Source organism: Tursiops truncatus, chromosome 8, assembly GCF_011762595.2.
Source record: "Tursiops truncatus isolate mTurTru1 chromosome 8, mTurTru1.mat.Y, whole genome shotgun sequence".
Taxonomy (NCBI): Eukaryota; Metazoa; Chordata; class Mammalia; order Artiodactyla; family Delphinidae; genus Tursiops; species Tursiops truncatus.
Window position 1 is genome coordinate 77,227,497 of NC_047041.1, and position 13,311 is coordinate 77,240,807.

The 13,311-nt window shown below is 36.6% G+C and overlaps 2 protein-coding genes across 7 annotated transcripts in view; one reads left to right on the forward strand and one right to left on the reverse strand.

The window, feature by feature from the left end:
- The window catches only part of MUC15 (mucin 15, cell surface associated), a 114,718-nt gene that overhangs the window by 95,220 nt on the left and 6,187 nt on the right, over nt 1-13,311 (reverse strand). For 5 of the 6 annotated variants that reach the window (XM_033862646.2, XM_073808720.1, XM_073808719.1 and 2 more), the window contains exons 2-3: nt 12,485-13,206; nt 10,404-10,553 (exon numbers count right to left, since the gene is read on the reverse strand). In XM_033862646.2, the coding sequence (XP_033718537.1) occupies nt 10,404-10,553; nt 12,485-13,169 (835 nt within the window). In that variant the 5' untranslated portion in view covers nt 13,170-13,206. Of the gene's footprint in view, nt 1-6,138; nt 8,314-10,403; nt 10,554-12,484; nt 13,207-13,311 lie in introns of those variants that run through there. The other variant, XM_019948280.3, reaches the window with a different exon arrangement.
- The window catches only part of ANO3 (anoctamin 3), a 137,739-nt gene that overhangs the window by 49,444 nt on the left and 74,984 nt on the right, over nt 1-13,311 (forward strand). The window contains exons 9-10 of the mRNA XM_019948278.3: nt 331-427; nt 6,796-6,856. Of these exons, the coding sequence (XP_019803837.3) occupies nt 331-427; nt 6,796-6,856 (158 nt within the window). The remainder of the gene's footprint in view (nt 1-330; nt 428-6,795; nt 6,857-13,311) is intronic.

The following is a 13,311-nucleotide window of genomic DNA, read 5'->3' on the forward strand; positions in this document are numbered from 1 at the left end:
TGTCCTTGTGACAAAGCCCCACAGGTGCCTCCCGAGTATAAAATGTGGCCTATTATCATTACAATATCTTGGCAGAGATTTCTAAAACAAAGAAGCAAACAAACAACTCTGTATCACAAAAATCCTAAAAATTTGAGTTGGAGCCACTGTCTTAAGTTCTTCCTCACCTGTCCACCCACCCACCCCCCCCCCACCTGCCACCCGGCCCCAACTATTTCCATTTCTTCTTTTCCTCCCTGCCTTGCTGCTTCCCACAGGGTTGGCCATAGGGGCTGAGTACCTCCTAAACATGGAGGTTCATGCTTTCTTTTTCTTCTTTGATTTCTCAAGCCAAGAAATTTGCAAGGCCACTGAAGTCTTCATGTGCCCTCTCTGTGACAAGAACTGCTCACTGCAGAGACTCAATGAAAGCTGCATTTATGCCAAGGTGAGTGTGGACCCTCACGTTCCTCTCTCTGTCCTCTACTTTTTCTAGGAGGCAGGTAGTAAAAAGTCCTCCAGCAAACCGCTTTTCACCAAAGTTAAATGTTCCCAAGTGTTTCAACAATAAATATCATTGACAACTGATTAAAACATCACTCTGTGGCAATTACAGAAAGAGTATATTTTATTAGAATATCTTTGTCTTCCTTTGTTTTTATAAGTGTTTATTGCCATCATAGACCTAAAACATCCACTTGGAATGACATCTAGATTCTTTTTTGGGGGAAGATGATTATTTCCATGGGTAGTGATAAAATTTTTATCTTCCATGAAGACTCCTGAAGTTAAATTACTTCTGATTTTACAGAGAAAATGAAATATACCAAAAGCTCTCAAATTGCTGCCTATTAGAATCACCTGAAGGGGGTTTTAAACTCCTGAAGCCCAAGCCACCTCCCAGAGCAGTTAAATTAGAATCTTTGGATTTAGAACCTAGGCATCAGCATAACTTAAAACCTCCCAGGTGATTTCAAGGTGCATACAAGTTTGAGAAATGTGTACTTGAATTTTACAATTACTATTATTCATTTGTAAAGTGGTTTTATTAAAGTACAATTAACAGATAATAAAATGTACATATTTGAAGTATACAAATGAATACATTTTGGTTATATATATGCTCCTGTGAAAACATCACCACGATCAAGATAATGAACATATTCATCACCTCCAAAAGTTTCCTCACGACCTCTTGTAATCTCTGCCTCCCATCTCTCCCAAATTCCACTCCTGTGCTCAGGCAACAAACTGTTTCCTATCATTATAGATAAGTTTGTATTTTCCAGACTGTTACGTAAATGGAATCATACAGTGTGTGATTTTTTTCTGATTTATTTCACCCAACATAATTATTTTGAGATTCATCCATGTCATAACATTTATCAGTCAATCATCTTTCTTTATTGCTGAGTAGTATTGCATTATATGGTTATATAAAAATTTGTTTATCCATCATCTGTTAATGATCTTTTGGGTTGTTTTAAGTTGTTACCATTTTAAATAAAGATGCTACAAATGTCTACAAATCTTCATTTAGGCAAGTAGTGTTATTTCTCTTGGGCAAATACCTAGAACAAAATGGCTGGATTATGAGATAGAAAGATGTTTAACCTTCTAAGAAACTTCCAAACTGTTTTCCAAAGTGTCTATACCATTTTACATTTCCAACAGCAATGTATGAGAATTCCAGTTTTCTGTATAGTCACTGATTCTCAGGGTGGTCTTTCTTTTTAATTCTAACTATTCTAATAGATGTTTAGAGAGATCTCATTGTGGTTTAGTTACTTGAAAAAAATTTGATTCTTTTGGGTCTTGCTTTTAGGGTTTGTGAGATGGGCTCACAGCAGTGCTCTTTCTAGCACTCATTTTTCCCCACAATGAAAACAAGATCTTTCTGTGTACTCTACCCAGTGCACTGTGAATAATGAGGATTTCCAGTCTGGCTGGTGGAAACAGGCACTATTCCTGACGCTGTGAGCTTCTGAAACTGTTTCCTCTAATCCTCTCAGGGGGTTCTTTCCTCAGGTGGCCTCCTCACATTAATGCTCACTGTCTGAGTTGTCGCTCTCTGCACCCTGGTGACTACACTTTCAGTGTAGTAACCTGAGGCAATCATAATGCTCACCTCACTTGTTTCCTGCCTCTTAGGGATCACTGCCCTTCACTGCCTCACATCCAATCTTGAAATCTGTTGCTTTATATATTTGTGCATTCTTTGGTTGTTTTCAGAATGGGGGTAAAATCAATGTCTGTTACTCCATCTAGTTCAGAAGTAGAGGCCTCTATACAATTAACTTTTGACAAGGGTGGATGTAAAATCAAAAGCCACTCAGGATCCTACTAGAAGACCAAAACTTAGCAAAATTAGCTTCTGAATTATTCATTTTGAACGCATGGCATGGGAAAAATCTGTTTTGTTTATAATTTAATTTCTAAAACGTGCTCAGTGTTGAATTCTTTTAAATGTTCCGCAAAGATCTTGTTTGGGGAAGGATTTTCTCAACACTTTTTGCAAAAACCAAGTGTATAGAGTCATTCGATGTAAATACGCGTGTTTTTCCCTTTGTCCGTGCATTTCAAAGACATATAACAGCCCTAGGGACACCAACAAATCCATGTATACATATGTTACTTCTACTTGGACAGTTCTAATAAAACACACTGGCACTATCTGAACACTCAAGCTAAGAATCATATGTGGCAGAGTGATAAAGTGAAGAAACTGTCCAAGGACACATTAAATCTAGGGGGCCTTTGTCATTGTACAGTATCTACATCCTTCCTTTACTCTGTAGAAATAGTATATATAGGGACAGGTATGACTCAGAAAGAATTCACTTGGTAACTATTATAAGGTAGGTGGAAAAGTTAGCTTGCAAAGGAGAATATTGCCTTATGGAACAAAACAAGAAATAAAACCCACTACGGAGAACTCTTTAATGTGTCTTGTATTTGTTCTTCTGGCTAAGGTAAAATGTAGCTACTTGGTTTACACCTTAAAAATCAGAATTACTCTTCCTTCCTTGAATGAAAATAAACATTCTCTTTTAAAGTCAGTTTACATACTTAAACACCTAGAGGTTACTGTATGGGCAGTGTCAGAAATAAGGGAAGAGATTTTTAGCAAAGAAACAAGGCCACCAATCTAGAATCATCTAGCCTATCCCATCACCCAGCGACATCATCTAGGAACTGGTCAATTCCTTATAGAATCAATCACGACTTGTGACAAGTAACAGGAAATTAAATCTGTCATATTTTACTGAAATATGTGTGTGCATGTAATAATTTCCTTAATAATTTCAAGGGTGTGTTTCAGAGAAAATGTGGTCCTGTCATATAATAAAAATTATATTTAAGTACATTAACATTTTCTTTGGTGACTGTTTTCATTTTTAATACTTAAAAGTATGAGGATTAAGAAATATTTTCAATTAACTAATTCAGTGATATTTGCATACTCTTTTCAAAGCACCTGACACCACACTGTCAATTTCCATTATGCTAGGATTTCTCAGTTAAGGTGAAATCATCAGGTACAAGGGTCCTTCATTGTTTTTACATATGATTTTAAAAATGACTCAACCTTAGAAGTTAGCCTTATTTATAACAGTTATTAGTATCTGGGGTTTTTTCACTTGTTCGACAAACATTTATCCAATACCTAGAGTGAACTTCAGACTGTATACTGATATTAGGGCTCCAACAGAATTAGGACAGATCATCTTTCTTCTTTAAGACGTTTCATGGATGAGTCTGCATAAGATTACACATCAGAATCACCTAGAACTTTTGTTAAAAAGCAGATTCCTGGGCCCCACGTCCTGAGATTCAGAATCAGTTGGCCAAGGGCGAGGCTTAGAAATCTGCATGTTAAGAGGCTCCTCAGGTGATTCTGATTTCTAGGACCACATTTAAAAAGCTGTTGCCCTAAATAAGTAATGAGTTGGGGGAGGGGTAAAAAAAATGAAGTTGCCATGTTTGGTGTACCTTTGCCCCGGTCCAATGGACATGGATAGTTACACAGATTTTGCTGTGTCGAAGAATTAGGCACTAAGGAACTGAGAGAGGGCTGAACTTCAGCCTAAATTCCAAACCCTGCCTCCGCCCCCCGCCCCCCCCCCCACCCCGTAATCTCCTGGCCCACAGCGTGGAATCTGCCCAAGAGGCACCTTGTTCACCTTAGCCCAGTGGCAGTTTCCAGAGGCTTAAGTTATTCTGAACCCATGAAACAATTTTAGAAAGAGATCTATCAACTACAGTAGAGGAGACATAGAGTTTAAGCTTCCAACCTAATAAGAAATTTATCTCCTTAAACAATATCCACATTTATTGATTTCCAGCCATGCTCAGCTCTGCAAGAGAAATCACATGTCAAAGATAGTGGAGAGGGCTTCCCTGGTGGCGCAGTGGTTGGGAGTTCGCCTGCCGATGCGGGGGACACGAGTTTGTGCTCTGGTCCGGGAAGATCCCACATGCCGCGGAGCGGCTGGGCCCATAAGCCATGGCCGCTGAGCCTGCGCGTCCGGAGCCTGTGCTCCGCAACGGGAGAGGCCACAACAGTGAGAGGCCCGCGTATCAAAAAAAAAAAAAAAAAAAAAAAAGTGGAGAATTTGTGCTAAAACACAGCTTTGTTTGAGGCATAGTTTGCTTCTGTCTTCTTATATCATCCCTATTTACATCAACAATGTTGAATAAAAAGCTTGTCCAGAGGTTCCCTACGCGTAAAGGCAAGCTATTTTTCCAATAAAATAATTAACTGCAAATATACATTTGTAGATCAGACAAGGTGTTTTTTTTGCTTTTAGAAAAGTCTGTTACGTTGCTTTGGGATTTTTCTGATCACTCACGATCTAAGCTTGAGCCATCCACACTGTGCTTGACTCTTCCTTCCCCCTCTCCTCCATTTCCATTCAGTAACTTATATCCGCACCCTAAAAAACCCATATCATCGGAAGCTGTAACCGCAGGCTTCTAAGTGCTTTTCTTATCTCCACAGTCTCCCCTATCATAATACACCCCACATGTAATAGTTTAGTGGGTAAAACAATGATGTTATACTTTTACACTCCTCCTCAGGGCAAGTTCTGAAGACTTCCCTAACTCCCATTCTAGCTTTATCTCCCACTACATGTATGTAATCTCACATTACATCAATATGGCATGTATACCTCACCGTGTCTCATGGATGTGTTTCTGAAAAGCTGATATTTAAATTTACTTAGTTAAAAATGCCTGAAAGATTTGTAAACAAAACTAATAAGAAAAAAATGAAAAGCTTTTTTAAGGAAAATATTGCATGAACAATGACAAATTACGTCTGTGCAACACAATTGTTGTTAAGTATTGCTTTTTATGTGTCACTTTTCTAAAAACCTGGCTGTTTCTGGAGCAGGGGGAGCCATTATTTCTTGGTGACCTTTACGTCCTCATGTGTGAAGTCTCTGTTCTAACACTCTTAAGAGGCTCTTTCCTGCCCTAGGCTTGTTTATAGAGGAAAGCAGACAGCTGTTCAGTTGCTTGGCAGCCGCAGGTATTTCTGTGGGATGCCTTTGGACACAAAAAAGCTGGATTCCCCCGCTGGGAGGAATTTTATCAACTCTGTGAGAGAATTTCTTTGCGGTCCTTTTCTCTATTGTACATAATATATACTGATGATTGGTGTGAAAACCAAGTCTTATAACATTTTTTAAAAGCCCAAGCCTTAACAGTCTTAGAAGTTTAGAAGCATCTAGGACATCTTGCACCTATCCACCAACTTTCAAAAGCAGCACATCTTTTGTATAATAAAATTTTCAGTAATGCTACATAATAAGAAAATACAGCCCACCTTTATCTGTTTTATATTATTTTACAGTGTGTTCCAGATGTTGCAATTAAAATACACATTCATGTTGTTTTAATGCACCCATTGAGCAGCCTCTAGACTGTAGACTGAGCAAAGAGGACACCATTCTAACTCCCACTTTCCTTAGAATAATGTTCTTTAGCCACCAGTTGGCCTCTCACTCCTGTGAGGATAATGCCCCTATTTTTCTCTTTAGTTTCTATGGTATTTAAATGACTGGCAAACATTGGCTTGTCTATATTGGTTTAACCTCCCTCACTAAATTATAAATATAGTTAGGGCATTACGCGAATAAAAAGAGGCAAAGGTAAATTGAGTTTATACTTTATTAAAATCAAACGATTCTTACAACCCTGAAATGTATATTCAATAATGTTGTATAACTGTACATTGTTCTTTATAAAACTTCAGGTCATGTCTGATTAAAAAACACTTGGACTGTATCCTAAATGTCCAGTGATTTATGAAATTTCTTAATGACCCATGGCACATTCTGAAAGACATCAGAGCGTAGGGATAGCACTGTGATCCCTTTCCCTTGGAAGTGCTGGATCACTATTGGAATTCCGCATTTTGCAACTCTCCCAATCCTGGAAGTTTGCTAACAGGAAGTGCAGCTAGGCATGCCTCAGCTAACTTCTTAAAGCTCTCTGTGTAGCTTCTACTTGTGGCCCACAAGTACTTCCTCAGGGTACGAGAACCACTTCTAAGCAGAAATGAAGGTAGAGTCAGAGGGGAAAAGAGAAGAGAAGGGGGCAAATGCTGACTCCCCACCTCTCCCCATGAGAAAATCACATGAAACAGTTGCAGGACCCATGAAAGGATTGCCTATCTTATATTTGAAAACTATAAAATAATGTGATTCCATTGGGAAAAAAAAATCAATAGTACCTAAATGCAAACAGTAATCACTGGATTATTATAGCCAAAAGTGTGACTAATACTTTTGTTTGTTTTCCACTAAGGTAACATATCTGTTTGATAATGGAGGGACAGTCTTCTTTGCTATTTTTATGGCAATATGGGGTAAGTATGTTCTTCCATTGCTTACTTCCTGGCCCTCGTTTTCTGAGGCTGTTGCTCTGTTTATTCATACCCACCATACATGCACACACGCAAACACACATACCATGTATCAATTCAACAGTAAAATCTCTTGTGACATATGCCCTCTTCACACATTCACTGCTTCTTTGGGAATTTAGCTGTTGATTTAATCTTCTAATCCCTAAAGCCTCAACCTTCCTATACTGTGGAATATATTTTTCCTGCCCAAAACAGGCAGTAATTGAAAACAAACTGAAATATACTAGAATCCAAATTAAGTGTCTTGTATTTTCACTTGTGAAAGTGACACTCAGAAAATGTTTTGTTTGCTTAAGGCTTCCATTATATATTTTTTTAACCTTACATTTTATGCACTTAGAGATGCAGAATCTATTCCCTATATGATTGAGCAATAATGTCTAATACAAAATAAATCCTGTTGCTATCCAGCATCTTAAAACTGTAGACGTTATGTATAGGTATATGCATTGGCTGACTTTTTTCACTAAGTTTCTCACTGAGTTTTTAAAGAACCCAATTAATTGTGGCCTAAATTAAACCACAGATTGGCATTCCCGATGCTTTGAAGAGAAGTGATCACTTTCCTGGTTAGGGTCAGCTTTCCTACCATAGTCTGTTGAATGCAAAGTCACTGTCAACTTGGCAACTCAAGGGGCTGACTATGTACCTGCTGACACAGAAAAGTAAAATGTACTAGAATTCAAGCCTCTCACTCCTGTTACTTTAATTTCCCAGGAACAGAATCTGTGCCATACTCTCTTTCTAGCTTTAAGTCAAAATTAAAAAAAATAAAATCACCCTTCCAATTTTCCTTCAAGAAAATGCCAATCTTGATATGTGGTATTATGACTACACGGGGAGCAGTGAAGAGTCAATTCACCCCCCCAAAAAAGTAAAAATGTAATTTGGGGTCCCTATTTTCATTGAAGGATTTTTTAATTAAATTATCGGGCGGGGCAATCATGGTGAAATCTTTCAGTTTTACCTGATTCCACAAACATTTCCTGCTAAGAAAAAAATAGACCAAAATATAAATTAAGGTTACTCAATAGATGATTCAGCACAGTGAGAAATGGAAGAAAGGAAACCTTTTGGATGGTTTATCCTCTATGTTTCCGCTACTCGTCTCATGCTTTTACAGTTCTCTTTGGCACAGGCCACATGAGAGTGATCTTGCTTCAGCTTTTGGATGAAGGATTTGAAAGGCCAGGATATAGTGAACATTTGCCCTCCGAAGCCTTTTTCCCCTTAGTTTTATACTGAGGTACGAAGTGGAGGTATGTCATCCATAGGAATGCCATCCCGTGCATTTTCTCGGCCTGCTGGTGTAGATGAATCACTCGCAGCTGGGTTATAATAACTAGAATTTCCAAAACTCACATCGTAAGGTTCCGGTGCATTATCTAATCGCAGAACTAAAAAAGCAACAAAAAAATTGCTTTATAGTGACAGTCTGGAAGATGCATGCTCAGGCATCTGCTAGACTGTAGGAATTGTTCTGGATGAGTTAGTTACACGTTTTTATATGGGATTTTCAGAGATTAGTTTTGAATTTTAAATAAGTACATATTTTGCAAGCCACATTTTTCTTCTAAAACTATGAACAGTTTAACTTCCAAAATTTCACTGCTGGTGGTCCAAAAATAAAGGAACTAAGGGAGAGATCACAACAGAAATATAGCAATACTTTATATAAAGAAGTATTGACATGTCTCATTGACTTTTTTTTTTTTTTTTTTTTTTTTGCGGTACGCGGGCCTCTCACTGTTGTGGCCTCTCCCATTGCGGAGCACAGGCTCCGGATGCGCAGGCTCAGTGGCCATGGCTCACGGGCCCAGCCGCTCTGCGGCATGTGGGACCTTCCCGGACCGGGGCACGAACCCGTGTCCCCTGCATCGGCAGGTGGACTCTCAACCACTACGCCACCAGGGAAGCCCTCTCATTGACTTTTGAATCTTGTGAATTCAGAGCCTTGTCAACATGTTCAGAATTTTTACTTCTGGTATAAAAATAATTTTTAAAAAGTGAAGAGCTTTAATTTTAAAATGTGTCATTATTTTACCAAGGGTCTTAATATCATTATGGGTGAGCCATTGAAGATGGAGATGAAAGAAAACAATTTGTAAAATCTTATGTTTCCTTCTGAGAGATCCAGGTTCTTATCCTGATTAATAATATTGGAGATTGTTTTTATTTTCAACAAACAACAAACTATTATTTCTTTTATATTCTTGAATTTAAAGAAAACTTGGGGCACTAGGTATTTGAATACTAAAGCAGGGACTACTTACTAATTAGACTAGTAATCTCATTATTCAGCTAGGTATTCTCATATCCACCTATTCCTTAAGGCTTCTGTTTACAAATTGGACCCCCAGGAACCTTAGGAATTTGGGAAAGGTGTCTCAAAGCTGACAGAGTAAAACAGGTGGTGTAATTGAATTATTCCATTATGCCTCGATCACAATATCTTAGATTATATCAAGTTGTTAGACTGAGCTTTTGCATGTGATAACATTTGAAGACAATATTCTGAAGTTAAAAAGAAAAAGTTTGGAAAACCCTGTTGATTGAAATCCTATCCTTCAATTTTGAAAAGTGATAGTTTTTATTTTCTATGGATTGCTAGAAGTCCATAAACAGAATTCAGTTAACTTACAATTAATGGATTTGATTTTGAAAATTAACAATATATCAGTAATGTTCCAAACTTATCAAAAATCAACAAGACTTTATCAATGAGACCCAACAGGGGCATTTAACTATTTTTTATGGTGGCAAGAGTCCCTTGTGTACACCAGAAAACAGATTTTTTTTGGTCCTGAATTGTTAAAGAAAAAAAGGGTTGAATCGAGCATTTGATTTTATTTCTGTCCTAATTACTACTGCATTGTTAAGATCAAACACAGTGCTTTATTCTTAGCAGACACATTTCTCATCCATAGATGTGGTGGTTTTTTTGCATCACATGATTGGGAAATTTCTGAATTAAGGTTTATCTGACTTTATGTACCCAAATATGCAACCCTTTAGCAATTCTGTTTTAGAGACTCATTAAGGTAATTAATAGAGGGCTATTGTATACGTGCAAACTTTGCAAGAACTCCAGATTAGAATAAATCATTGTTCAAATTACTGCTCCTAAGAGATCCAACAACGGTGAATAATGGCTCCCCAGTTACTTGCTAACAAAACTGGCTAATTTGTTCTTAATATCATGCCATTATCTTTCAATTATAATGATATGTTTTAGGTTCTGGGATTATTACTTAAAACCAATTGTGATGCGATGAGCAACAGTTCCAAATGGTTTTAAAATTTCACACACAGTTCCACAGTTATTTTGGTTATGGTCTTTGAGAAAGAGAAAATAGATCAGAATAAATCTTTAGTTCGTTTCTGTCATATGAATCTCTAAATGCCTTCTAGATAATGCAGTGAACGTTAGCAACTTCACTTAGTTAAAACCACTGTGTACAGGTGAAGTTCTGAAAGTTGTTTTTACCTGGTTCATTTCTGTCGTCATAAAGTCGCCGATGGGAAAATGAGTCTGTTTTCCTTTTTCCACACAGCAAGTAGCCAACAAGACTAAGCAGTGAAGCTCCCAGAATAGCACCTAAAATGGCCCCAAATACCACTCCTGTATTTGTGTTCTCTAGAGGACAAAGAAAAAATAATTTACAGATAAGAAATAGAAAACAGTTATTCAAAGAACAGAAATATATACATGCGGACTTTGTGTAAGCAAAGAATGTTTAACACTTTTTTTTAAATTAGATAAGGGATATGTATATACAGAGGAATATATATACATTGTGTGTGTGTGTGTTTTATAAAGTACTGAGTTTGGGGGATATATTGGAAAATATGCTTCCTGATAAAACTGTACTTCAAAATTTGAATTATCTTGAAATACTTCTAAGCTTTAGTTTTATAACTATCTCATTACATATTAACACTAATAGTACTGAAATGCCATGTGTTTTCTCTATTAAGATCTAATTTCTATGTTGAATTCTATATTATGTTTTTAATCAACTCAATCTCCGATGAACTTTAATGATGAGATAAGCTTTGAGTTTGTTTCTATAATAATTGAAAAGTAAAAAGCTAATGGGAGTAAGTAGGTAATAGGAATTGAATCCACAAACCCCAAGTGAAAAGGCATTATGAAGAAAAAGAAATGTATCCTGATAGAGGGTATTTCCAAATACAACAAATAGACCAAACAAAGCAGGATGTTTGCAGTGCCTTGCACATTGCGAACAGATGTGTAGGTCTGAGTTAAAGGAGTCCAAAATTTCATTCTATCATCCCCTTTATCAAGCACCTTATTTGAAGGCTAAGTCATCAATAAATCACTGAATGCTTCCTGGATTTATACTTAGTGCATTTTATTTTCAAGTTTAAAAAAAATTTGTTGAGAAGCCTATTAATTAGGTAGGCAAGAGGTCTTATAGGGTCTCTAATTCTATATCAGATTCCATTTATACACAAAAAACATGTTGGAAGGTCAACAGCAGCACATTTTTTACCAAGATAAAAGTGAAGCAAAGTTAACTAAGTGTTTTTTGATTAATGAGCAATGGTAGGATTAAGTACTCAGTATTCTCAATATGTATATTAAGTTTAGAAAGACAAAACAGAATAGTTTAAAAAAAACTTTCTGATGGAATATCAGAGTATGTATGAATGGAAAGATGTCTTAAAATTATGAAAATATATGTATATACAATATACTGGTTGCAGTACTATAATAATCCTAGATTTCAGAATTTAAAACTTTTCCTGTACACTAACAACAACTCTCAAATAGGAATTTGTTTATATGATTTGGTGTTTATATCACTAATATAATCTGTAGATAAGTTGTATTGGAAATCAGTGAGTTCATGGGGGGAAAAGAGGAGTTATTTTTTTTTAATTCAGAAAACAAAAACATGGTTAGACCTGAGAAAATAAAATAGAATGAATTTTCATTAAACATTAGAGATCTTTTCCACTTTATGTTTTAAAGCTTGACTAATCTCTAAATGAAACAGAAATGTCCCCATAACACAATTTTCTTGTGCTACTCAAAGCTGAATTCCATTTTTATGGTGTTCAGTAGGTACTGAACTAAAAATTGAGGGTATTCTTCTGTTGAGTTTAAATTTTTTAAATACATATATTTTTAATATATTTTTAAAATATATATATATTTTTAAACTTCAGTTGTATTATATTCCTAAAAGCCTGTGAAATTTCAGGTAGTCTTTCTGAAATGCAGTAAAAATTGTTACCCAGTATCTCAAAACTGTACCACTACCTCAGTTTCTGTTTCTTTTCAATCTAACCTACTTCTCATTTTGTCCCAGTCTCATCAGATTCTCACATTCCCATACAGTAATGACTAGTCTTTGCTGACTTAAGCCCTAAAATCCCTTCACTATTCACTATGAATATCATGGTTTCTCCCCCCAAAATAAGAACCACCTGTGCTATTGCAGTCTCCTTTTTTTCTAGTGTGGTGCATTTCTTAGGTGTAATGACTTATTTGGAGATTCAGTTTCACACAAAAGGAAAATTAAATCCATTTATATTTACCTTCTTGGGGGTCTGATGTATCTGGAAAGATTTTTGAATTATTGGTGAATTTCAAGGTGGGATATAAAGTTGTTTCTTGATAGACAGTAAACCCCGCCAAGCTATCTCCTGTCATGGTAGGCCATCCATCTGTTTCCTTTATCATGGGGGTCACAGATATGGTGTTTGATCCTGAAGGGAGGTTGCTAACTGTAATGGAACTGTTGTCAGGAGCTTTCATGGTATCATTGACCGAAGACCGAGTGAAGTTTTCGGAAGATACAATAGCTGTAGTATTGGGAGGTGCTGAGACTGGCAGAGGATTTTCATCTGCTACGGATGAGTTCCAAGGCAATTTAGAAACAAAGCTGTGGCTCAAAGGAGGACTTGGGGAAAGTGTGGGCATGAGTTTGAGACTGGAAGAGTTGTCTGTTGACAAATTATGGTAGAAATCTGTTCCATGGGTTTTATTTGATGGATCCCCAAAAGAGAAATTAGTTGCCTTGGGATGGGAGGTTTCTCTATTTTCTTTATCTGAGGTTGAATTTGCTTCACTTTCCAAAGGAATAGATTGATTTTCCCTTGTTTTTAAGTCTTCTGCAATGTTTTGTGTTGTGTTTATTTCTCGACCTTCTTCTCCGTGACTTCCAAATAGTAGTAAACTAAACAAAATTGAAATCAACAGAATTTTTACTGAAGTCAACATTGTAATCTTCTTTGGTATTGGTGTTAATAATGAGAATCTGAAAGAAAATAATGACCATTTGAATTATTAAGTGAAGTATTGAAGTTTTTTTAAATGGATCTACATTTTTAAAGTGATAAAAAAAATCCAGAGACATAATGCT